Source organism: Gordionus sp. m RMFG-2023, chromosome 1, assembly GCF_954871325.1.
Source record: "Gordionus sp. m RMFG-2023 chromosome 1, tfGorSpeb1-WG-v2, whole genome shotgun sequence".
In the NCBI taxonomy this organism is placed as follows: domain Eukaryota; kingdom Metazoa; phylum Nematomorpha; class Gordioida; order Chordodea; family Parachordodidae; genus Gordionus; species Gordionus sp. m RMFG-2023.
The window spans coordinates 8,560,416-8,587,748 of record NC_088775.1 but is presented as its reverse complement, the minus strand read 5'-3'; the positions used below and the strand labels follow the sequence as shown (position 1 = coordinate 8,587,748).

The 27,333-nt window shown below is 27.7% G+C and overlaps 1 protein-coding gene across 3 annotated transcripts in view; it reads right to left on the bottom strand.

The window, feature by feature from the left end:
* LOC135931920 (neurobeachin-like) overlaps positions 1 to 27,333 on the bottom strand; it is a 68,417-nt gene that overhangs the window by 40,500 nt on the left and 584 nt on the right. The window contains exons 3-11 of one of the 3 annotated variants that reach the window (XM_065469235.1): positions 12,434 to 12,560; positions 7,178 to 7,281; positions 6,008 to 6,103; positions 4,779 to 4,903; positions 3,537 to 3,669; positions 1,370 to 1,489; positions 931 to 1,053; positions 775 to 837; positions 455 to 595 (exon numbers count right to left, since the gene is read on the bottom strand). In XM_065469235.1, the coding sequence (XP_065325307.1) occupies positions 455 to 595; positions 775 to 837; positions 931 to 1,053; positions 1,370 to 1,489; positions 3,537 to 3,669; positions 4,779 to 4,903; positions 6,008 to 6,103; positions 7,178 to 7,281; positions 12,434 to 12,560 (1,032 nt within the window). Of the gene's footprint in view, positions 1 to 454; positions 596 to 774; positions 838 to 930; positions 1,054 to 1,369; positions 1,490 to 2,605; positions 2,760 to 3,536; positions 3,670 to 4,778; positions 4,904 to 6,007; positions 6,104 to 7,177; positions 7,282 to 12,433; positions 12,561 to 27,333 lie in introns of those variants that run through there. The other 2 variants (XM_065469234.1, XM_065469236.1) reach the window with 2 other exon arrangements.

The window sequence follows — 27,333 nt, the reverse complement described above, 5'->3', positions numbered from 1 at the left end:
TTTTAAAATGGGATTTTTATTGGCAAGGATAATATTGAAACATATAAAAATAATTATTAATTATGATATCCCAAATAATCCTGCCTTATAAGGGGATGTGTGTTAATATCTTCATTTTCGAGTGGTCCTGAATAGTATAGTTTAACCGTTGCATTGACAGATCGTAAAAGTTAACTAGATAGATAGGATGGTACCAGGAACACCTTCGATCTTTAAAAAATTCAAAATCCTCTAAGAACTAGATGGAGCTCGTGAAAATAAAGAATGCCAGTGGAGACGTCCAAAATAAAGAGAGGGGATTAGAAAATAAGCTTGCTTAACTGATTAAAAGTGGGAAAAGCATCATTTATAAAAATTGAATTTCATAGGTGATATCGGGTCTGTTGATATTGAAACGGCCTCTAAAAATCTTTACATCTCTATATATTTACAAAATAAAATAAGAGAAACATACCCCAATCATGAGAGCGTGGGGAGAATGAACGAAGTAATTGGAATTGTTCCTGGGAGAACCTTCTAGGCATAATTGCCCGTCACATGCTAACGGGTCGTAAAGAAATACTATGGAGCCATTGAGTTTCCCGTCGTATAAAGCCTTTATATAGAAAATAGAATATGTAACATATGTCGGAATTATGTAATGTAAATGGTATAACAAATTTTTTCGTTAATCTATTTCATGCATAAAAAATCCTATTGTTTTGTTTTTTTTATTTTTCATTGTTTTTCCAATTTTGTAAAGTGAAATTAAAGTTTTTAAAAATAAATATTTACTTTTTTGTCGGCTTCGTTGAGTCGCCTAATGTTTTGGGACTCGTTCTCGTATTTGAACTGACCCTACATTTTTTTAACGGTCAAAATATTAATGGTATTACAAAAATATTAGAAGAAAATATTCGAAAATGTCACAGGAGAATATATGAAAAAAACCCCGTACGATGGTCCCAGTTTGTAGATGGCGTTAATTTGTTGGTTATTAAGGGATTCTTGGAAAAGATAGGTGGCGGATATTTGCCCACAGAATGAATTCCCAATCGAACAATTACCAAAAGTCTTGACAAGTAACAAAATAAAATGATATGTTATAATGAATTATATTCAATTCTTTCAGATATCTTTCCTTACGGAAAACCAAAAGGTAGAATCTTGTTTTTTGAAATTCAAAGTTAATATTTTTTTGTTTCGAATCTTTTTAAATTTTAAAAAAATTCAAATTTATATATTTTTTATTTTTTAAAAAAAGAGTAAATTCTATATCCATTCCATTTTTCCTTTCCAACTTTTATATTTACCCCCTACACTATTCAAACCTCATGTACCTCATCTTGCAATAATTTATAACATGCGCGCAGTCACTCCAAAATTAAACCTCACTGATGGACACAATCCAATTAGTCTCGAGTCTGGATATGAGCTCCCCGTTAACGTAACAGTGAATTTCGCTTTTGCTCCAACGATTTCTCACGTAAGCTATGCTTATCATGTACCACTTTTTTTTTGGAGAACAAAGTATAAAAAAAACTTATAACAATTATTTTCCCGAAAGTTAGACATCTCATTTGCTAAATTCATTAATGTTTGACTTTTATAGGATTATCCAAATTTCCGTAATTTGAATTCGAGTCCCATGGTTACAAATAATGGTTTATCAAACGTTTCAAAAACGCGCAATCGACTTAAATATAATGATTCAAAATAAAATCAAAAGGTCGTTAAGATATAAGCTGCGTTTTAAGTTTAAAAAAAAGTAAGTTTCACCTCTAAACCTGAGTAACACAAAAAATTATTAGAAATTCGGGAACCGGTAGTGTTGTTAAACGGCTCGATTAAAATTTTAGCCTAAATATTATCATGTAAGCATAAAGATTTTGCTCATAGATTGCAGATTAGACTTCTAGTCGATATTTACATAATATTATTTTGCCTAAAATTTTAATCGAGTCGTTTTTAAAAATCGACCCAAATCGGGCCGTTTAACAACACTAGGGACCGGAAATCAATGTATCGTAAGGTGCTTGTAACGATGGAGAGAGTCAGTTAGTTAATAACTATTTTTAAAGTTAACACGAGAACACAACATTTAAATCACAAAACAACAAAAAATAGAAAGTGACGTAACAACAAATACGTTGCATTATAATACAAAGGAATTCCCAAAATTTGTACAAAAGAAAAAAGGGGGAGAATAGAGGATTAACGTGGGCTTAGTCCACTATAACGCAATTATTGTGTCTTATATCCTGTATAATATAAAAGCAATAAAGTTTGTAGTCTGCAATTTATACAAAAAAAAATTGGGGATAGATGGACACGGTTTTCGAGATACTACCAAACAAATGCAAAAAAAAGGATATGCGAGAATCAGTAATTTTATTGTTTTTTAAAGAGAAATTATTTTTGGGCATTTTTCGATTACAAAGGCGCGAAGGTGATCCGATCCATGAGGATGTTTTACCTCAACTCGCTTCAACCAAAAGTGTAGTTAGAACCCTATAAATAATCAGGCGACACATTTCTTAAAAAAAATTGATTGAAATATCCGCAGATTTGAGCATTGATATAATTTTTTTTTAAAAGAACTTATAATATATTTATTTTTTCTAACCCTTTTAACTACGAATTCGAATGGTAGGCAATGTACAAAATCCTTATTACCGTTTCCGGAAGTAAGCGGAAGGTTATTAACGCAATTGTGAACAATCAAGCATTTGCCTATGAAATAGGAGCGGAATGCATTTCCCTCGTTATTAGAACCAAAACTTTTTTTTAAAAAAAAATATACTAGTCAAATCGTGGACTTATTTTTTTTCTTAATTTAAAATGACTTAAATTATCCTTTTTTTATATAGGCTGCACCGAATCATCCCTCAATATCAACATTCATTGAATGACATAACATGGCCACTTTTCATATAAATTTGTACACCCGAGGGCTGGCCAATCCAATGGCTATTTTTCTTTAAAGTAAAAAGAGCTTCTAAATTCCGTAGTCGAATATAAGATAGGTAGAGAAATTTCGAGAATATAGAATCTACCCATTCAAAAAACGTTTACCAAATTTCGATTCCTCTGATGAAAAAACTATTGAATAATTATTTACCAAACCCCTCCCCTTTTTAGTATTTATAACAAATATAAGATCTGAGTCTATGTGAAGAGTATAAATAGGGAGGAAGATATAGAAAATACTCAATATGACTGGAGGGCGCTTTTTTGAAAAATCTTCGCTCCCTCTCTCCCCCGCCCCACCGCCACCAGGGTGTCAATTCGCGTCTCCGACTATTATTTAGGTAAGGAAATACGTAATATCTAATATATAAAACTTTATACAACAGGCCAAACATTAGCATTACCGGATCATAAACAATACTTTAAAAAAAAATAAGCAATCTTTGATTATAGGCAACAAATAGCAAGACGACATAAGACACACATCTAATAATTATTATTTTTAAATATAAATAAACATTTCGGGCATTTTTTTCTTCTTTTTAACTACGATTCATTATTAATATTTTTTCAAATAAAAAAAAAACTTTTCCATGTTTAAATTCGTATTTAATGCAATGCTGAAATCCTTTGCCATTTGTTTTCATACAAGTTAGGACGAGAAATGTAGAAGCCAGGAAATAGGCGGTAAATCCACAATTTTTAGTGCACGTCAAAAAACTTATATATTTTTTATTAAAAAAAGATTAAAATATAAACGTTCCGTCGACTTCGTTTTTAAATTGGCATTAAGCCACTGCGAAAATATATTTTGATAATAAGATCAGTTTTGGAAAAAAAATTTGTGACATCCATCTTGAAAGATTTTGAAAGCATGATAAATTTTGAAAAGATTTACTCATCAAAAATTTTGGCATTTTTTTAGGAAAAATTTGATTAAAATTTCTTTTCTTTGACCTAAATATATTTTTTAAAAAATTTTCGTAACTTTATAAAATTATGAAACAATGACCAATATCTTCCATTAAATTTTTTTTTAAAGTTTTGTAAATTTTTAAATTTATAACTTCCACCAAATTATTTTTATACTTCCCAATTTAATCAATATAACTGCCCCATTTCTTATTATATTGTGAAAAATATAAATTAACATCACTTACCTTTTTTTTCGTAAAAATTTCACAATTTTATAAATTTTTACATTTTTATAAATTTGAGGAAAAAAAAAATAATTTAGACCACTATATTATATTTACATTTAAAAATAGCTTATTTATTTTTTTTGATTAAAGTTAATAATGCAATTAATTATATTTTTGATATTTAGGTCACAGCCTTAAAAATCAAATTTTTTTTTAAAACTCCGATAAAATAAAATATATGAAGTCGTGTAGTAAACATATGCACTTTGGACCTGATTGACCCCAATAGACACAATCGTATATTGTATCTATATTAAATAACATAAACTCTTAAGATAATTCAAAATTAGCTCATTTTTTTATATTACAAATACAATAAATGAATTGCTTAAAAATGAAATTCCGCTGTAAGGGAGGAGCGGAGTCTCGCTTTATTTGTTGGGAGTGGGATGCCCCTTAAATTCCCCCTTACGGCCTGCTAAGGTATAAGAGAGGATAATAAAATTATTGGCTGGGGTCAATTTGATTTTTTCCATATAATTGTTTTTTTGTAAAAAAAATTTAGCTCTAATATTTAATTACTAGTCTAATTAGCTTTTGATAATTGCATGACAGTTGTCAATACTTGATATTATAAACACTAATCCCCAATAATAATCGTTATTTAAGATGAGAAAAAAAAATAACTTGAACAAATATTGTTTATCCTTATCGTATTTGGTTATATTATTGATGTTTTCCATTTGTATCCAAGCATTAAATGTGAACCCGTATTGAGTGGGCCATTTGGAGAAGGGCGGCAAAGAGATCATCTGAGAAAAAATGAAAGAATATGTTATAAACAAAACCTGCCTACTTGCACATATCGCTTAAAGGTAAACACTTTAAATGAGAAAAAAAAAATCCGTCATTTTGTTAATTCCAATTTATAAGCTAACATTGCAATTTTTAACGGATAAGTGCAAATGTTAAGTTTCGATTTTTGAAACAGAATATAAAGAAACATGCTTGTCTTGATAATTGTTTACTATATTTATACATTATAGCTATCAATAATTTCATACAACTAAATTTTATAAATTTAAGACAAGAATATTATATAGTAATTTTAATATTATAAACTATTTTTAGAAAAATACATTCAAAACAATAACCATTAAGCAAAAGGAGGTAATTAATTAATTGGAAATCTTGACAAAAAAAACCACTTAACAAAATCTTACGATTGCCATGTTTCAACAATTTAATAGAATATAAATCAACAAATGAAGCATATTATCCTACAACTAAGAAAATTGGCAAAATTAGTTTCCCTAAAACCGACAGCATTATTAGTTTGGTTTAATTTTATAAAAAATTATTAATATTCAATATTTTTATGTAAGAGATAATTTCCTTATTTCTTTCCTTCCTTCCTTTCTAACAAATTTATCATGGCAAGTAAGAATATTTTAGTTTTGCAATATAAAAGGAAGTATTTTAAGAAATAGTTTTTAAATAAAAATATATAAATTAAGTCGTTTAATGAATAATTATTTCTTAATGGGTAAGGCCCGATTATTTGCTATTAACTCTCTTGATTTATTATGATCGTTTGATTCTAAAACTTGACATGGTTATATAAATTAAGGATTATTATGTGCTAAAATTTAGATTACATTTGTTAGACTTAAACTACTCTCAAGGTAACTTGTGATAAAGTCGATATTTTTCTTTTCACAAAATATTGAAAATTAAAAATTATTTATCAAATTGGTATCACATCAAACAGGACACAATTTTTAAAAAATAATTTAATAATGATCCTATAATTTATATAATAAATGCGAAAAATTAAATAAGTGCGAAAAAATTAAATTTTTCGGTCAGGACAATCGTACCTATTATGGTTGATTTATCAAAAAAAATGTAATTACAGATTTCGTGTCTCCAGAAAAGGCGAAGAAATTTTCCGGGCACGATCTTCTTATAGATGCGCATAGAACGTCAATCAATTTTTTGGCGTGCTGATTCTATTTTATAAGGGGTTTTATTTTTGATATTAAATTTATACGCGTAATTATAAATAAAAATAAATTACATTAAAAGATAATATCAAGTTTCTATAATCTTTCTCCCCCTCCCCTTAAAATTATATTTAACAAAGTTTTAAGAAAGTTCTAATGGAAGGAGTCTATCTTAGAACCTTAGATAATGGGCTTCGCGGATGGATTAGAAGTTCTCCCATAATCAGGTATGGAAACCTAAATCATTGAAGAACGATAAGGTAAGATGACCAAATGTCGTATCTAACGAAATATGCTTACACGAGATCAGTAATTAGTCTTTAGATTTTAGACCCTAATTCAGTGAAGAACGATAGGGTTAGATTGTCAAATGACGTAAAAAAATGCGGTTCTCGGAGACTTCAGAATCTACCTTTTGTCCATTAAGAATATTAAGTGTTTGGTTATATCGGACACCTCCAAAAAATTTAAGAAATCCTATTATAACGTCTTCCGTAGGGTCAGAAGAAACCAAGAGTATTCGATGTCAATAGGACAGCTGCAGCTATAACAGGTGAGAGAGGGTGGCTAGCGAGTTCAGGCGAATACCGATGACGTAAGCGTGTTTAGTGTTGGGGAATGGTAAAGGAAGATTTGAGGGAAGCAATGGCCTCGAAAAACTTTCAGGCGTAACCAGCAACTCGATCGTTTAACGAGCAATGAAACCAACTTTATATCTTAATGGATCCAGCGAAAAGCGTGCCAATAGGATTTCCCGGATTCCATGTTTGCGATTATTCTTGTATTAATTCTTTAGCACTCTCCAACTAAACACTCAAGATTGTCGTGTAAAAGGAACAATAAAAATGAGCTTATTATTCAGAAATCTCTTAAGACTTTACCATATTTTCATCCTTAACATTTCTACCACTCTCATTAATAGTGCACAATTGTTTTTTCAACGATTGTTATAAAGCCTTTATAATTGTCAATATCAAGACTAAATACATTAGTTTAATCAGTAGCCCTCTTCCGAAAGAGCTCTCATGTAAACCCGTCCTAAATAATTTATATTTAATTTAAATATTATTTTTTGTTTACCCATAAGCCATTTTCTTGTAACTGGAAAAATTGCAAAAAAAGTTTGAATTCAGTAACGTTCACGCTGTAGCTGAGCAGAGCTCCCGTAATTTCGATAAGAAAATCTAGACGGAGGAGGGGAAGAGGGAAATTCGATATGATATAAATTGCGAATTAATTGTTGTATGAATTTTTTAAAAAAATGTATTCTTTCTTTCGGTCCTTAATTGATTTTCTTTCTTTACAATCTTGTTTCGTAATGTAATACTAATATAAATATGAATCATCAATTGAATTTCAAAGGTTATAAGTATATTTAAATAATTGCTCTATTTTTAACCAGCTAAATTAAGGATTTAAAACAAAATTTATAGCTCAACTTTGAAAAAACAAACAATTTCGGGACTCTATTAGTGAAAGTTATGGCACGCACCTAACCGTCCAGAGTGAAAAAAAAGATTATAATTATTTTTAAAATTCTGTGTAAGAAAAATTAACAAATGGGTTGGTTCACTGAATATTTTTTAAAATTTAAAAATGCGTCAAGAGGATTTATCAGCCAATGTTGGCGGGTATCAGATTAGTCAACGTCATTATTAGCCTATTTAGCTATTTTCTGAATCCCGTTAAATCAATAAAAGATAAATACTTTATTCTACCGTCTATAATGAGTCCCAACAATCTGCTGTTGTGAAGACGTAAGAGGCATATGATATTAAAGTATTTCATTTCCTGAATTTTTGCCAGCACTTTATGGCTGCAGGATATCTTAATAAGAGGAAATAATGTAATCAGATTGACAAATGTGCGATTATCGATCAGGGGAATTGGCTGAACTATTTTTGATTTGATGAAAATCACCTGGTCCTGATGTATTTAATTTAGTTTGCACCAAAAAATATTGAGATAATATTAGATTTCTCTGATATTTGAGGTGGACATTCTAAATTTAAAATAGGTGGTAATCATTTAATTAAAATATGATTTATTAGGTTGAAGCTGCTTGATATATTGAACGATATTATTCTTCAATATTTTAAGCATTTTAAATTTAAATTCTACAATAATTTTTTTTTATTAAGCTCAACATATTTTGATAAATTGTAAAAGAAAATTTGAGAATATCAATTTTCTAGTAAAATTTCATTGTTATCATCCTGTCGCCAAATTCTCGTCCATGTTTCTGTCCCAATTGACGGCATCTTAGATGTTAAATTCCCTTGATTATTAATGATGCAAATTTCGAAATAATTTAAATGTCAAAAATGATATTAAATTAATGTATTCATAATTATAAAATTGTAAATAAATTTTTTGGTATTTTTTTTGTATAATATATAGTATTTATAGTGGGCTAACCACTATTTATTTTAAAGTCAGGCGCGTTAAATAATTTATAAGGATCATTTGTAGTGTTGGTTAGTTGTGATGAAAGTTACTTCTATTTTTCTTTCATTTAAATAAATACAATTGCTACTAGAGATTCTATTTAAAATACAATCTCCAAATCCTTTATTTTTAAAATTTATACATTAATTATTGATGAAATTACCTTTGAATATCAACATAAAATTCGTATATTATAAAATAGTCTCAACTACCAAATATTGTGATATACATTTTTTTAAAATATTATAATATTTCAATTGCTACTTTTATCAAAAAACCAGAAGTTATTTTTAAAATTTAACAAAATCGAGTTTGGCAATTATAATGCATAAATGCGGAAATCATCTTTTAATTAAAATTTTTTTTCTTACTTTGCTTGGACTTATTCTTAGTCTATAAAAGATAACAAGAAAAAGTATATCCATGTAAAGAATAAAATGTTTTTTTTTAAAAAATGCTCGACTAAAATAAAAGTACAAATATTTTTTAAAAACCAAAAGTTTCAAGAAAAATAACCTTTTTTGCCTAAAATTTTAAGCAAAATATCTTTACAGATCACAAAAATGAATTTTTTTTTTGTTATTATCATCATTTAAAAGATTATTTTATGCATTATAATCACAAAAGATTTACTTATATGCTAGGTAAAATTTAATTTAAAAAAAAAACTAGTTTGAAACTTCTCAGAGAGATTTTCTTTATGTGAAAAATAATCCCTCAAGTGAAAAGTGTGGGATACCTTAAGACCCCAATTTAGAAACACTATATATTAAAATCAAATTAATTTATAATCAAATTAATTTATAGCTTTAATATTTTAAAAATATATTAAATAAACTAATAAGCTATTATTTTATCGCTATATGACACATTTTGTCAAGGGAGTCAAAAAAAATGACAAATTATTTTAAAATGTCACAATGTGATAAAACAAAAAAATATAAATAAAATTGATGATGTAGAAATGTTTAGCTAAGGTTCAAATATTAATATAAATTTTAATTAATAAAAATGATATATAAAAAGTTTTATTTATGCTTAATATATCAATGCTAAAACAAATGAAAAAATGTTACATGAATAGGTGGCGTCTATATGACCTAAAGCTCCAAAAAAACCTTTATAACCTTTGTACTACTGAAAAAGATCAAGATTATGTACACATACATACACTTTATATAAAAATGTTAAGCTACCAAAATATTCGGGCAAAAATATCGAAAGAGTTTTAAGTAATAACGTTTTTAAAATGACTGGGGTCTATATAGTACCACTTGTGCAATGATGGATTAAAAAAAATCTATCAAAATCACTAAAGATTTTTATTTTAAAGAACATTTCAATTCAAACTCTACACAAAACAATTATAACACATGATCTTAATGATTTAAAATCAAAAACTTTTAGTTATTATATGGAAAAAAAAATTATATATCAATGAAAATCGATATGTAAGCCATTAAGAATAAATTTTCTTTTTTTTACTTTACTTAGAAATGGATTTTGTTGATATATCCGCAAAAAAAATAAGGTGATTGATAAAAATAATATCAGTTTCAATAACTATGTCAATTTTCAAAAAATAAATATTTTAATTTTTGATGTTGTTGAGAGTAGGACTGGCTGGATGCCTGATAATCGCGTTGCTCTTCTTTTCATTTTCTTTTGTAGCAAAAAAATGAATGTCTACAACAATTATTCCTTAATTTCGTTAGGATTAGGTTAATGGATCATTAATTATAAAATTCAGCTCAAGCATATTAAAGGTTGGGGGGGGGGCAATTACGGTACCACCGAAACTCTATAAATTATTTCAGCAAATCAATCTATTATATAAAAGAATGTTTAAAACACCTGATAGAAACGGTCACTCAAACTTCAAATTTAAAAATTAGTTTTGTTAAACCACCTATCAACTATAAAACAGCGTAGCCATATTTTTATCCAGAAATATTCTAATCAATCTTCAAGATGAAACTCAACTTAGAAGCTTAATTCAATTTCTCCATCTAAAAGCTTAAGACGCAATAGAGATGGTCAAAGTTAGGTAGTTAAACAACACTATTAAAGATGGATGATTATAAACAATTAATTGTTAAAATACAAGTTAGATTTCTTCCTTCTTTCTTTTTTTCTCTATCTATCTATCTATCTATCTATCTATCTATCTATCTATCTATCTATCTATCTATCTATCTATCTATCTATCTATCTATCTATCTATCTATCTATCTATCTAAGAGGGGAATAAAGATGCTCATTTTAAATATTAGCAATAATTTACGAAGTAAATCACCCATAAAAAAATACTTTTAATATGAAAAATAAAAAAAGTTATCTATATGCAAACGACATTGCAAGACTATGGGGAAAAAAGAGAACATTAATATAACCGATATAAGTTTTAATAAATTTTTTTAAATAATAAAAGTTTTTTTTTTAAAGATGAAAATTTGTAGAAATTATGTAGTGTGTTTCTTGATGAATTAAGAATAAATTATGGTTATGAAGAGAGATCGTCGAATGAATATATAAAATAATAAAATTTGAAATATCAATATCAATTTTTTTTTAAATGCATATTTCTTTGCTTTTCTTGATTCTTTCTTTCTTTTCTTTCATTCATTTTGTTCTTTTTTTTTACATCATAAAAAAAGAGGATGATGAATATTAAACAGGATCTGGATGCACATTTCTCAATAAGGCAAATCTTCCGTGAATTCTAGAGCCCATGTTCAGCATAAATAAAAAAGCCCTGATGGCAAAATTATATCCCCTTTGTATCTGGCAAACCCTTGGTCTGGGATCTTATTGCACAGACCTCCTTGCCCCTTCTAATAATATACATGACCCTGTTCTCAGGGCTGAGTCATTAAAATGTCAAAAATATTATTACCTCATGGGTGATAACCACTGTGTCCCCATCATAGATACATCATTCTGCAAATTCGGGCAAGCTGCTTTGAATTTTTTCAAAACGGTTTCCAAATACATATGGGAAAAACATATATCTATCCTTTTTATAAACTAAAACAAAACATTACTATTAATTACAATTTTTAATGTTTCACTTAGCATTTACCCTTTTAATTTTTCAAATTTTATATAATTTTTATGTTTTTTTAACAAAGATATATATGTAAATTTTTAATATATATATTAATTTTTAAATAAAAATAATTCAACACAGTATATTGAATAGAATGGGTAAATAAATTTTAAGAATTAAATTCTTATTTTAACAAAATATTCTTTTTATCAATTCGATTGATCTTTTTTGATCAAATAAAAATGTTAGAATTATATATATATTTTTTAAAAACATCAATTAATGGGTTTGGTTGAGTAGGTAATACAAATTTTTATAAAAAATTGGCTAGAATATAGATTTTAAACGTTATGAATTGAGAGAAATGTCATTAGCAATTTATTATTCCACTGAATAACTAATCATCTGTATGATGATAATTTTGATAGAAAAAACTTCAATTTAATGATCATTAGCTAAATTAAATATTCTTCAAAGTCTGTTCTTTTCGCGGAGGTCATTCGTTAAAATGACCTAATGTCCAGATTCTGTTCATGTAGCAAATTTGTATAAATATATAAATTTTCTTATAAAAAGAGTGGATTTTATACAATTACACGAAATATTTTAACTGAAGGTTCCAAATAATAATAATAAAAATTATGAATAAAGACGGGATTCATTCCTGACTAATCTGATTTATAACACTAGACTGACTGACACGCGACAATCGTAATGTTAATAAGAAAATGTGATAAACGCCATTTTGATTAAACAAGTGAATGTAAACGTAAGCCGGAAATGGTCATCGTGAACGTGAAAGATTTACCTTTAAAAATATATTTGCAATAATAATAAACCTGCGATGACCCCATCGGTAATTCGTAATTTCCTGAGAACGTATTGCAAAAGATGAATTTCCGTAGAGGCCTGTAAATTCCGCACGTGCTTTTTAACGACGGTGGAAAGTATGCTCCAAAATTGTGTCTAAAAAATTTATCGAATTTCAAAAGGATAAAAATTATGCGGTGAAATAGGGCGTTCAGAAAAAAAAATTTTAAAAAAGGAAAGGAAGAAAAAGAATATTTTTTTTTAAAAAAAAATAGAGAGAAGAAATTTATTGATAATAATTCGTAAATCGTGTAAAAAGAAATTAAATCATAAAAAAAAAAATTTTCTATTAAAAAAAAATCATAAATTATTCATTAAAAATAAGGGTTTTTGTGTTTGAAAAAGAAGAATAAAAATATGATAAAGTTAGGGACAAATATTCTCCCTTTTCTTTTGTCGAGTAAAATTAATATTCGTATCTCGCAAAGACTTATCGGAGTAAGATCCGATTGGTCGGGTTTGAATTTCCTCGAACTGGGGTTTAATTCGATCCGGGGCATATTGGGATCTGAATAGAATTTTATTTAATTTATCTCCCTAAAATGTTTTTATAACATAACCAATTTGCACACAAATTGAACGTTTCAAAAAGCTACGTTTGTATAAAACACAAATAACGCATTTTAAATGGTATCCCGCAAATTGATCTTGGCGCAAAAAACAATTTTTTTTTAAAAACGCAAACTAGTTTAGTTTTTTCAATAATTTTTATTCGCCCATTTTGTACGTTGCTATGACTCGGTCTTCGATAACTCGGGTTTTTCACGATAAAGCCCGGAAAATCTTGTTACCTAAATAAAGGAAGGGCGCTACTTTTTTTTCTTTCCTTTCTGAAGAGAAGATATGATTATATTTAAAAAAAACTCCTTGTTGCCATAACAATATACAATGAGCACATATCCGTTTTTCATTTAAAATATTTTTTAAAACGTAAACCTACTTGCGTTTTGCAACTATTTTCAAATTTTGTTGAAGTGAAGAAATGAATACACCATCAAAAATGTAAGTATAATTATCTTTAAATCATCATATATTAATTATTTTAGATCATGGAATGACCAAATTACAAAGAGGTTTGCCAAAATGTTGGAACCTGAAGAGATTATATGGAATCAGGCGCATCCTGATCACAAGAAGACATTCGTTGTGATGGAACAACTTTCCATAGGAATTAAGTTAAATAATATATAATATTATTAATAATTTTATTTTTAGATTATCAGAAGAATAGAATATCCAGATTATGACTGTAGTGTTAACTACATAAAGAAACGTTTAAGAAATTTTAAGGATCAACTCAATAAAGAAAAATTAGGCAGACCTTCAGGATCTAGAGGAGGGGTGCATGAATAAAAATATAAGAAATATATTAATTTCATGCAAGCCACTGTTGCTGACAGACCTACTGTCAGTAACTTTCAGGAATCCCCTCCTCAAACAAGGAAACCTGCTAAAAATGATTTGCAAATGCTTATGAATGTATTGGAAAAAAAGTCATCTATAGTATCCAGTAATTCTTATTTTTATCTATAATTTATCTATCTTTTATATAGACTCTTTTTGGATAGCCTAGTTGATATATTGGAAGGTTACAATTCAGATGAAGATTATTTTTTTAAAACAGAGGTTTTAAAAGTAATGCAAATAATCAAGATTAATAGAAATGCACAACCAACAGAAACATCTGAAACAGCTTTAGATATTTTTATTACCATTATATAATTTTGATATTTATATTTGTTATATTATTAATTTTTGATATATTGTTATTAATAAAATTTTTATATAATTAGTAGTGGATAATTATGTGTTAACTTCTTCCTAAAATGTAATTTTATCCAATTTTTATTCCTTTTACCCCCTCCCCCCTTCAGGCCAGGTTCAATATAATGAAACTAAGTGTAAATACTATAAGATAATACCAATATTATTGTTTAATATTACTGATCACTTATACCTAATATTTAATATTAAAAAAAATTCCCAGGCAAAGTACAAAGCCTTAATAATTTTGAAAAATTCTTTCAAGCCCAATGAATATAATAATTTTGGTAGATGAGAACTGAAATAAAATATTTAAATAATCATAATGAATTAAAAAATACAATCAGAATCAGATTTTCATGGGAGGTTTTTTGATTAGGCCGAGCCTAGGCCTGCAAAAAAAATTGTTTTAGGCCAATGTCTGACCCATAGTTAATAATAAAAAATTTCTCAAGCGTCCAAGCTCAATAATTTTGAAAAATTTTTCCCAAGCCCAGCCCTATATAATTTATAAAAATATTTTCCAAGCCCAGCCCAACCCATGATAATTTTATAAAAAAAATTTTCTCAAGCCTGGCCAACCCATAGTATTTTTCAAAATTTTTTCCCAAACCTGAAAATAGGTAAATCTCTAAAAACCATATCTATTTTTTATTTTTTATTCTATTTTAACCCAGCTCACCCCTACTTCAGTATAAGGCCAACCTATTAAGACTAAGAGTGAATACTATTTTTTTGAATGAAAATATATTTAAATTAGCTTTTACCCGAGAGCCATATAAATATTCTTTTTAAATATTACACCTATGCCTAATATTAAAAAAATTCCCAAGCCCAGGTCCACAAACTTAGGAAAATTTTCTCAAACTCGTTAAAGACCACAATAATTTTGGTAGTTGAGAACTGAAATAAAATATATAAAAAGTCACAATGCATTTAAACAATCAGAATATGAAAAATGCATGGGCCTTGGTTTTTGATCAGGGCTGGCCATGTTTTCAAAAGAAATTTTCAGGCCAATTTCTAACCCTTATTTAAAATTAAAAAATTTTCAGGAATCTAAAACTATATTAATTTTAAAAAATGTTTCCCAAGCTACGTCCAAGTCCATATTAATTGTGAAAAATATTTCCCAAGCCCAGGAAAACCCAGAATAATTTATTTTTTCCTTGGATCCAGAAAAATAGGTGTGATGTAAAAGGGGTTTATAAGAATTAAATCTGTCTAATATGTACATAATTTTGCCATTATATATTATTGGGAAAATTTTTCAAAGTTATCATCAAATGAAGGGGATATCTGATTTACCTATCATTCTACTGGTTAGCTCCTGATATTTATATGAAATTAATGAATTAAAGTCATGCTGAAAATATGTTCATCCTAATTTAAATTATAAACAAACCACCACACTTCCAAATGATTTATTACTTAGTTACAAAATTTAAATTTAAGACATTGTTATTAAATTACAATAGAAAAAATAAAAAGATATTCTAAGTTAACAAATAATAGGAGGTTAACTTTAATCATGGTCAAATTATATATAAGTAAAACAAAAAGGTTATACATTTAATCAAAAATGTTATAAGTTATGAAAAACATACATTCTACAATTAAATTATGAAGTTATGAGAAAATATACAAAACTGGAATGCATGTAGAAAGGCCAAATTTCCAGAAAAGATCAGAGAGATGCAAATATTAATTTATGCATAAAAATTAACTAATCAGCAACTATTGAAATAAAGAGAGAATTTACCCTTAAAAAAAAAAAAAATTAAAAGATATATAGTTATATAAAATTCAATGTGGAATGGATCCTGCTTTAATTATTAGAAACTTATAAATAATGTATCAATAAATTTCATGATTATTTACTCCATGTATATATATTATTTTTTTTATACTCAAATAACTTATGTTTTATTATATAAATCAATATATTAGGGGAAAATATTTTATTTATAAATTGAAAAAGGTAGACAATATTTCTTAAATTATAATAGATATATTCATTAACAATATTAAAATTAATAAAATTTTATCCATTAGTTGGCGTTAAATGTTAAAAAGTATTAATATTCCAGTGTTGTTAAAATAGCGCGCTAAGCTTTAGCTGGCTACTTTTTTTAGAAAATAGCGATAGCGGTAGCTCGCTACTAATTTAGATTCAATTTTACATAATAAATACATCTAAAAATTATTAAAATATATTTTTTATTAAATCTAAAATTATAATCCTTTTATTTAATTTAATTTTGAAATTTATATTTAAAAATATACATAATAAATCTAGTTATCATTATAAATCTAGTTATTAAAAATGTGTGAGATTGTTGAAGATAGTGAAATTTCTTTGGAAAATGAGAAAAATATAGATTATCCTTTCCCAAAATTCAAAAAATACTTTAATCTTGAAGAAACTGGATATCGGTTTCGATGCAAGAAAATTTTGCCAACCACTGGTAGAGTCTATGCTAAAAGTCATTGAGAAAATGTCAAAACTTTATTTTTATTTTCTATTATACAATTCTATAAAATGAATGCTTTATTGCTTGATTAGCCATAATTTAAATTGGCTTAATTTACAACACAATCTATAATATTAATATATAGTATTAATATAAAATTCAAAATTAATATATTATTAATTACCTTGTGTATAATAATTATATTTTTAAAATCTTTATTTACCATAATTTAATGCTATTTTAATATTTATTTATAAATGAATCTAAATCTCAGATTAATTTAAATTTTGAAAATTAAAAAGGTATTCTTATTTTATAATTAATACAATCGCTTTATATAAAATTAGATTTCCAGATCTGTATGATGATGATAATGTATAGCTGCTATCGTTCATCCTAGTTTTTAAATTGGCCATACATTAATTTGATTGAATCTAAAGGGCAACTTGATAGGCTGATGGTATAACGTTAAAAAATGCCATGCCTAACCACGAACACGATACTAATACTAAAGCAAGATCGAAACCGCGGATTTCCATAGACGATTTTTTTGAAATAAATAATAATAATATTATTGAACTTATAGATGCTTTTTTTAAATCTAAAAATACTCATTTAAATATCTTTGATGATTTTTTTCATATAAAAAGTGTGTTTATTAAATTTAATACTGCGTTGCCCTCAAGTGCTAGTGATGAACTATTATTTAGTATGGCAAAGCTTATACTTTCTGATCGTAGAGTACAAAATGTTATTATTATTAAAGTGCAATATTAAATAAATTATATATATATATAACAAATTATAGTCATGTTTTTAAACCAATATTTTATTTGTGGAAATAAAGTTATGTAAAAAATATTTTAAAAAAAATCAAAATAGCGTAAAAAGTAGCGAATAGCGAGCTACTTTTAAAAGTAGCGTTTAACAACACTGTAATATTCATTTAAATATAAATTGTTTCAGAAAAAAAGGATTGATTTAAAATAAGTGATCTTTTGATATTTGGGTATGTATTCTCTAATATAAGTGGTAAAGTATTAAGGAATTTAGTGTAATCCGTGATTGCATTGGGGGCTTGGAAGAATTTTTAAAATTTAAGTCACTTAGAGCTAGATTCACTGTTGAGACCCGCAAGTTTTGTGTAGAGAAGTTCGAAGGTATTTTTTTTGTAACGTTTGATATCTATATAGAAAGGCCATTTCAGAATATTTACTAATATAATATTTTTTTAATAATCAAAATCATGCCCGCATCATCTATTTTTTTAAAAAAAAATACATTTAAAAAAGTGGACTAAAAATGGATTCTTCAAACATTTCATTTTGAAATTATATAAATTATCGATTGAATTTCCAAAAACAAAATTTGATAAAAATTAATTTTGTAAATAATATTCAGATCTAATTTTTTTAAACGAATTTTCAATATTATTTCCATGAATAAATTGACAATGTTTTCTCTCCCTAATATCCTAACCTATTTTTTTATCAATGAATTAGCCAGCTTCACCTGGAATAAATTTTTTTTTCCATCATAGTACTCAATAAAAGAGTAATTGTCTCATTACCCAGCAAAATTTGACTCATTTGAGTTCCTTTTTTGAAAAATGTTACCAAAAATTTGAGAATATATTAACAAAAGTAAACCCGAATAAGTTTAAAGGGGTCAGTAAAATATTTTCCGTTATTAAAATAATTTCAAATCGAGACAGTTTTTCCAGTTTTTTCAAACTCGAAATAATATTTTAAAATTAAATTTAAAAAATAAATAAACAAAATCTAGATATAACACTTTTCTTTTATGCTTTTCCTTATGAAATTTCAACGAAAAAAAATTATAAAATAAAAATCGAATCCGAACAAGTTTGACAGAATGTCTGTGCAAATCCTATATCTGTCCGAGTTCATTCGGACCGCATCTATCCGTGTAAAGGGGACAAGAATTTTAGAAGCAGGAGGAAAGCGTTATAAAACGCTTAAGACTTTGTAAGTAATCCCCCAGTAAAGTTTGCAATTATATTGGATGATAACGAAGATAACTAAAAAAAATCATTTCCGTAATTGTATATAAAATGATCAAGAATTCATAATTTTGATGTTGCATCAGGTTTTATATTGTATATCACGGCCGGGCCATCGACGAGATGATTAAGAAGGAAAAACCGAAGCATAAATCAAATAATCACTTTGGGTTTGGCTAATAAAGCCTACTGTGCATTCATAACGTTTAGGGTTGTGCAAAAAAATGGCAGCTGTAACGAGAGAGCTTGAAATACGACAGAGGGTTCGATTCTCGGAAGGACCAGTTTTTTTATCTGAAACTAACCTTCTTGGGCGAGATTAGGGTTAAGTTAAAATGAGCCGTCATAGTGTAATCAAATTGCTCAAAACCGGCGACGCAAGCTCGAGCAGAGGATAGAGAAATTAACCCGACCTCGATCATGAGTCGAATAAAATGAACCCAGATCCGAACATGAATCGAAAAAAAGTTGATTCAAATCCGAGAAAAAAACTAAGCAAAATCCAAGGAGCAGATGAGATGAGGAAAACAAAGCCTTATGAGCAGTTTTAGATTGCTTTTAATATTATTTAAAAAATGGTATTCTTTACTTTTTTTTTGCTAATTCTAAAAAAATTGTTAATTTTTTTTACAAGATCTAGAAAATCTTATTTTTGGGGTTTTGTTCAAAGGCCTTATAATTTTTTGTTAAAAATATTATTTAATTTTCCAGATATTTATATCCAAAAAATTGAAAAAGAAAATTTTCAAAATTATTGTTAATTCAGCTTGGTTGGAATAATTTTCAAAAGTTTCCAATTTCTGATAAAAAATTTTTTATTCTCATATTTTCAAAAAAAAATCAATGAACAAATAAAGCTAAATTTTTTAAAATATTTTAAAATTGACAATAAAAATATTTATATAATTTTATCATATATATTATATACATAAAATCAAAAACAAACGATAACCTTTCCATGCATCATAGTAGACATTAAATAAGTTTTTATTACTGTAAATCATGAATAACATTTTTCATCTCAGGCAACTTAAATCGGAATTGTTAAAAAAAAATACTAGATGTAAATATACTATATTAGGATTAAAGGTTTGCAAATGGCAAAAATTTCAAATACGGGCAGGTCGAATTGAGTTTTTGCCCAACTCTTTTAAATTTCTTCCCTGTCCGGTTCCAATTTCTTACTAAGGTTGCCCAGTCAGGCCCAGTTTTTTTATTGACTTTTCCTTTTCTCTTTCAAAAGTCCTTATCCTTCACTCAATTCCCAGCCTCATTCTTACCCTATCATGGAACGCAGTCCCTCATGTTCCAAAAACATTAAGATCACCAACGGCCTTTTCAACAAACATAAAATCAAAGGAATCGTATGTCCTAAATCCGGAAAGCGTCCCTCTCTTCCCTTCCAAAATTCCTTTTTCACCTTTTCTACTCAGAGCGATATTTTCGCCTCTAATGACTATATACCTACCTCGTTAGACACATATATACCCCTCCCACCTACCACTCATGAGGACTCCTCAACTTCATCCGACAAGCCTACCATTATCCCTAGAATTCCTAAAAGTTCCAAATTACTGGTAGTCGAAGCCTGCCTCCAATCATTATTAAATAACTTTTCCTCTCTTGATCAATGGCTCAAACTTTTTTCATTTTCCTTCACAGCCCTCCAACCCCAACCCAGAGATTCAGAAATCGTTAATCCGACAAACCAAAGAAGAAACTGTACATCCCCTCGCCCTTATAACCACTATATCTCCTCATAAAACCATAAAATTTTCCAGCGTCCAATTAAAGACTAAGATAATTTATAACAACAATAATAATCTAAATATCAACTCCGCCCTTCACTTACTAGCATCTGACTACTCACTTAAACAAGTAACGAAGCAAATTACAACAAACTAAATTAAAGCACCCTACTGAAGGTGACTTCATACCGCCTCCTCCACCCAAAACATTCACAACTGATTTCACCCCATCGAGGTGAGTAAGTGTATTTTATCCCTTCATCACGTACGTTGGGCTTGGTTCTATCCTCCAGGATCTTACATCTTCCCTCATAGTCAGCCAGATCTCAATCCCAACATTCTCTAAAAAAATATCATGTGGACTCGTTCCCGAATCCATTAGACCATTCCTATTAGGCGCTAAATTAATCATACTCGAAAAGCCATAGTCTTAATTAAGCGCGCCAGGCATTTCTACTTTTTGCACGCCCAAAGCGGCCACCTAATTATTATTTTGTGCGTCCCAAGTAAAAAAAAATCAAACGCTACCAGCCTCAGTCCGGTCCATCAGATCTCTTATTAGGATATATAGAAGATAATTCATTTGAAATAATACATTTGTAAAATATCAAGGTCCATCATTTATTTAAATAATGGACTTAAAAATTTCAATTCTTCGCAAAGCAATATAATTTTGGTTACTCTAAAGATTTACAATGGTCCAAAATTAATCAGAATGTTGTAAAAGCAATTCAAAATATTTGTTATGATTTGATTTATTTATAAAATTTTCTTTAATCGATTGAATATATATCGTCAGCTGAGAATAAAATATTGAAATTTTATAGGAGAGCAAATTTTTCAAAATTATAGTTTTTGTATTTTAATAACCGTATAATTGGCTATAATTTAATTTATAAATATTTTTTATTTAAATAGAATAGTAAAGTTATAAAAAATCGATTTATGCAAAAAAAAAGTTATTTTTGACAAAAAGTGGATATTGAATAATATTATCAATCCTTTATAGGCATTAATTTTCAAAAAAAATTATGAGATTTACTGTAATTATTATTATTGATCAATTCTTCGGCAAAAATTTTTTTTACATGAGCCATTTTTATTGCCAATATCTCTACCACCAAAGCACCTTATGAGCAAGAAATCAAATCCTTCTTTACTTCCTGTATTTTATAAATATATTAACATTTCCGAATTTACATCAATAATGAAGGCTAAGAATCCTCTAGAATTTTGCATCAGTTTATTAGCAAAGTTACTATCATTTTAAAAATCTAATACAATAAAAGAAACAGGTGAAGTCAAATTATAGAATTTTAACTACCAGATTTTTGGTTTAGCTTTTTGTCACAGGAAGAGACAATTAAGGATGCATCGTTAACCAATTCTTCAAATGCGTTAGCCCTCAAAGAATCTAATTGGATTGACCAATGAGTATTACTTAAATAAGGGTTAAGCTTGTAATATTTGTTTTTAAATATTGACAATACATGTTTTGGACAATACCAAAAAAAAATTAACGACAACTATATTAGGTCCTGCCGCATCCTTTAAAACTTGAATAAGTGAATGAGATGATAGTATAAAAAAACATTCATCTAGATTTATATCTGTTTTTGCGTTCCATCTTGCATTTCACATTTTAAGGCAATATTGGAAGAGTTGAGTGCAATAAATGACCATCCTACTAGAGGGCATAAAATTATAATATCCACTAAGCAGAGAAATCTTGCTAGTCATACCTAAAAATTATTAAACAAAATATGAGAATTTAATTTTGGCTCCCTAAAAATGTCAAATTTTTTGGCGCCCCGGGCAAATGGTCATGCAATGAGCCAGCATTGCTACCTGCTGATTAATAGTAATATTCAACCAGGGAAATAAAGAATATTAATTGGATATAATTTTCCAGTTGAAAATTGACTCCGATTTAAGTAAATTAAAAAGATATTTTTTTATAAATAAAATTCTTTAAGTTTTTTTTCTAAATACACGGTCATTGTGCCACTATCAAATCCAGTTTAGGCCAGTTACGAGGAAATCAACTCATTTCGGGTCGAGTCGAATTGGGCTGAATCAAATGAGTTTAAGCCGAGTCGGATCAATTAGCAATAAACTTACTGAAAGAGTAAAAATAAATTACATCATATAGTTTAAAATATTCGATTAATTTGATGGCGAATGAACTAGAAAGCTAAATAGCCCACTTATTATTCGAACTCACATAGCTTAATCAGCGTAGGTACTCGAGAAGTTCGGCTCACCAAAATTTACGCCGTTATTTTTTACCACTTTGACTTGGGTTTGAAATCGTATAAATTCTATTATTTAACAATATTCACCAATTTTTACAATATTAAAAGCAGCCCAGAATTCTGGGTTTGCTAACTTTGGTCTCCTTACTAGTTTTGCCTTCGGGTCTGGATTAATTTTTGTGACTCTGAACTGACCCGGATAGGTCTCTCGATATGAAGTGAGCTAATATGTTAAATATTTAGCCAATTATAAAATTACTATATGGTGTCCCACCATTATTATCTGTTTAGTTTACAGGGGAGAAAAAAAACTTAACAAAACCAATATTAAAAATATTTTTTAAAATTAACTCAAAATTCTATGTTGTAAAGATCAAAAAATAAAGCAGATCGCGTAATAAAGATAGTAGGCGACTATTGTGAATTAAATTCCAAAATTTAAAATAACGATGAACAGTAATGTTTTCAAATGGCTCGATTTGATCTGAGTCTGAAGATTTTTCTCATAGATTGGCACAAAGGTCTATACATCTATTAGCGAAATATTGAGGTTTAGTCAATATTTTTCTGGTTAAAATACTGAGTTAGCCGTTTAACAGCTCTAAATGAACAGTTTCATTTAATTTTTACTTCTCTTTCTTTTTATTAAATTTGTTTATGCATAAGTTGCGCGAGTGAAGTCGATTAGAAAAAAAAATACAATGAAATTAGAGTGCAAATTTTTCATAACTTAATTTATTCCCCCCATCGCCTGTTGTATAAACAAAATATAAATTACAAGTAAAATATGATATTTAAAAAAAAATAATAATGTTATCAATTTTAGTGTTTTTATTAACTATATAGAATAGCGAAAAAAAAGGTAAATTATAATTAAAACAATTTGTTTTTTTTAGAAAAAACCCTATTAACTTATTTAAATATTATATTACAGATCAAAGAAGCAATTACATTTTTATTATTAAAAAAGGTGTTAAAAAGAGGAATAATAAATTTTTCATTTAAAAAAATAGTCATAATCTATTATATAATCTCATGATATAAAATGATATGGGGCAATTTCAATTTCAATCTTTTAACGAGGAGTGATGGGAAGAGAACTATGATATTCGAATTAAAAATAATGGTTATAAATTTGGTGGGCACTTTTAAAATCCGGTTGCTTATATTCTTTACTAAGGGAATGGATACGACATCTTTTTATTTTTTTTTACAATAAAATTGCGCTGGTATTCTATGAAATCAAAAACTTTCGGAGGTACCGAGCCTTAAACTCCAAATCCGGTATTTTTTCTTAATCTTTACTAAGAAAAAATACCTAATTCGATCAACACAAAAATTTGAATGCGGGGTTAAAAATATTTTTTACAACAACGTGCAGGCTCGTGAATGCGAAATATTTTGCATACTTAATGCTTTAACATTTAAAAAAAAACAATAAAAGGAGGATGGAATGGAAGGTCATAGATAAATTAAGGGCTTATCTTAAATAATTTTAGATTCGACGATAAGAAATTCCACTATTTTTCCAGCCAATAAACCCCAACTTAATCTCGTGATTCATTATTCTTATATGAATATTTAATTATATCGTTAAATGTTTTAAAATATTACCTGAAATAAAATTAGATTTTTTTAAAAAAAAACGCGGGTGAGAGATAAAAGCTTAATTTTTAAAACATTATTATTTTTTTTTAGATAGAAGAAAAAAAAATCAATAAAGTAATATAGATAAAGAGGAGTTTAAATATTATTTTTATTTTTCCGAAAAAAGAATATAATATCGAAAATATTTTGAAAGGGAGAGAAGATGTGAAGAACGAGGTGAGGTATAATAAGCAAATGATTTATTTTCTCGAGATCTGCTGAAAAAAAATTAGGGGATCTTTACGAAAAAATTTAAGAACACCGACAATTTAGTGTACCCAATATATGAGGATTTGTGTGCCCCAAGAGAAAAAAAATTTTTAGGTCTATATTGCGTATTTAAAATTGCTTTTATTGGGGGATTTTTTTTCAATTTTAAAGGTTCCAATGTTGTCGTACGTAGCCAGAGCCCACTGATATGAGAAGGGGACGATACAGTTACATATATCTGAAATTTGAGAAATAATTCAGGGGGTGCTCCTATATATATATAGGTCAGTTGGGTATCCATTGTAAAATTGAATCATTTTATATTTTAGTCACCTGAGGGAGGCAGTTACAGTTTGTATTCGTTGCTTTCTTCAATTTACCAATTTCTTTGCTAATGTCGATATCCGTTATGATCGAAAAGAGTGATAAAAATTTGGTTTATATTTTATTGGGGGTTTTAGAAATTTATTATTGGTAGAAGTTTTCATCTTGGGTCATAGGTGAATATCCTAATGTTTGTGGGTCTACAATATTTAAACGATATTAAATTCATTGTCTATTATGGGATCACCTGATTCTATCATTTTAGCACCATAATTATAAGAAGAATCCTTCGAAAATATTCCACTGACCCCTTACACACAGAATCATAATAACTGGCGTACTAAAATGTTGGCGTTCCTAAAAAAACAATTCGCCGATAAGGATACATCCAAACTTTTTTCAAGATCTACTAGAGGAAATATTTTTTTTTAACCAACTATCACAGATGATAAATTAGGAAACTTTGCAGGTTCCGTAAACATAACCCTAAAGAAAACGCCATACCGAAATTATCTTACACCTCGTTAAATCCTTCATACTTTAAAGATAAAAAGTAGAGAGAAGATTAATAAGAGAGGGAAGATAATTATACTCGAAAAATACCGTTTCAACTCAATTCGTTTATGCATAAATTACAAAATACTATAAGATATTTGCATTACCTTTAGTCAACTAAAAAGAGAAATATTTTTCCTTGTAGATTTAGAAGCATATACACAAATCTCAGTCGAAAAAAAATTGTGGTCTAATGAGTATACTCCAAAAATGTTATGGCATTCAGACCCATGATTAATCAGCGTATGATAGATAATATGCTTATTATAGCTAGGCTAACAAAAACTATGGCATACTGAGATGATATTCTTGTGACCGGAAAAGATGGAAAAAACCATTTGGGAGAATAATTATTCAAAAGCCTCCGAAGAAAACGGCTTAAAAGGTGAACTATTAAAAACCTCAGTTATGTTTAACATGTTGACCACACATCAATATCAAAATGTACAATCCCCCAAAACATTAGAAGACGTTTGATTCTTTGTGGGCATGATAATTGATAATGTACTATACCAAATTTATTACAAATAATCTAAATTAAAGAGATTTTCAGATAATGAATGACATGTGGTTCATAGATGAATATTGTATGGCTATATATATGATTTTATAGGTTATGGAACCTGTTTCTATGGCTCTTTCAACAAGAGAGGTAAAAATGCATTTAGGAAATCTCACTCCCATGATAACAATTATAATATTAAAAAAATTGCTTCATATAATTTCATTTTGTAAGCCACTTATTAATGAAATCCTGCAAGACAAAGATAAAAAGTATACAGTTGAAGTATTGTTCACAATTTATATTTTGGTAACATTTTATTTCAATTGATTATATATTATCAGCAATAATTCACCTACTATTTAAATAAGATTGGCCATCATAACACTATGTCAGCGAAGGAAGCTTAAACTTATTTCCTGTTTAAGAAAAGATCTTGACAATGAGAAGGCAGACTTGATTCCTTTAAAAAACAACACACATACAGATTATAAAAAAAATTGGAGAAAATCTAATGAAGATTCTTTTGACAATGAACTAAGCTTTTTTCTTAATAAAGATTATTCTTTAATTTTTATAGATTCCTCCAGTTAAAATTCCAATATAATACAACCCTCCCATACTCTACATCAGTTTAACGTGTTTAGCAAAGTGAAAGCTGTGTTTAGCACTAAGCACACTTGTTTATCTGATCAAAATTTTAAAATGTTTAAAATAAATAAAAAATTATTACAAACATATCTTATCTTTTAATAGATTATTTTTCATAATTTTATTTATATTATATATATAGGGAAATTTTTTTTGTATATAATATTTAATTTTTAAAGTAACGAGTAACCCATTACTTTTTTGAGATGTAATGAGTAACTTGTTTCTTTTTTGAAGTAATATTTACAGTAAATTATAACATATGGATCTTTCCAGAAAATAAGATCAGTAAAACAACATGGGGGGGGGGGAAGAAAATCTAAACATTTTGAAGATTTAAATGATAACTTGAAATTTTAAAAACACCAAATAATTTTTTAAATTAATCCAACAAAAGTTCAAGGGGAGTAACCTAAACACATCCAATAAAATTTATAGTGAAAATTATTATCCAAAATGACCCCCCCCCTCTCATTTTAATGAAAATATATTTATTTTATTATTTGCTTTAAGTATTATATTTGCAGCCCATGATAGGATTTCAAATTCCAAGCATCATGAAAACCTATGGAAATAGCATGAAAGTGATTATCTAAGTTTTATAACATGTGGATAAAAATTCTTAAAAATTAACATAATTAAAAATATCTTATAAATGAATAATTAAGTATCAAATAAAATAATGATTACTAATTTAAGATAATAAAATTATATAA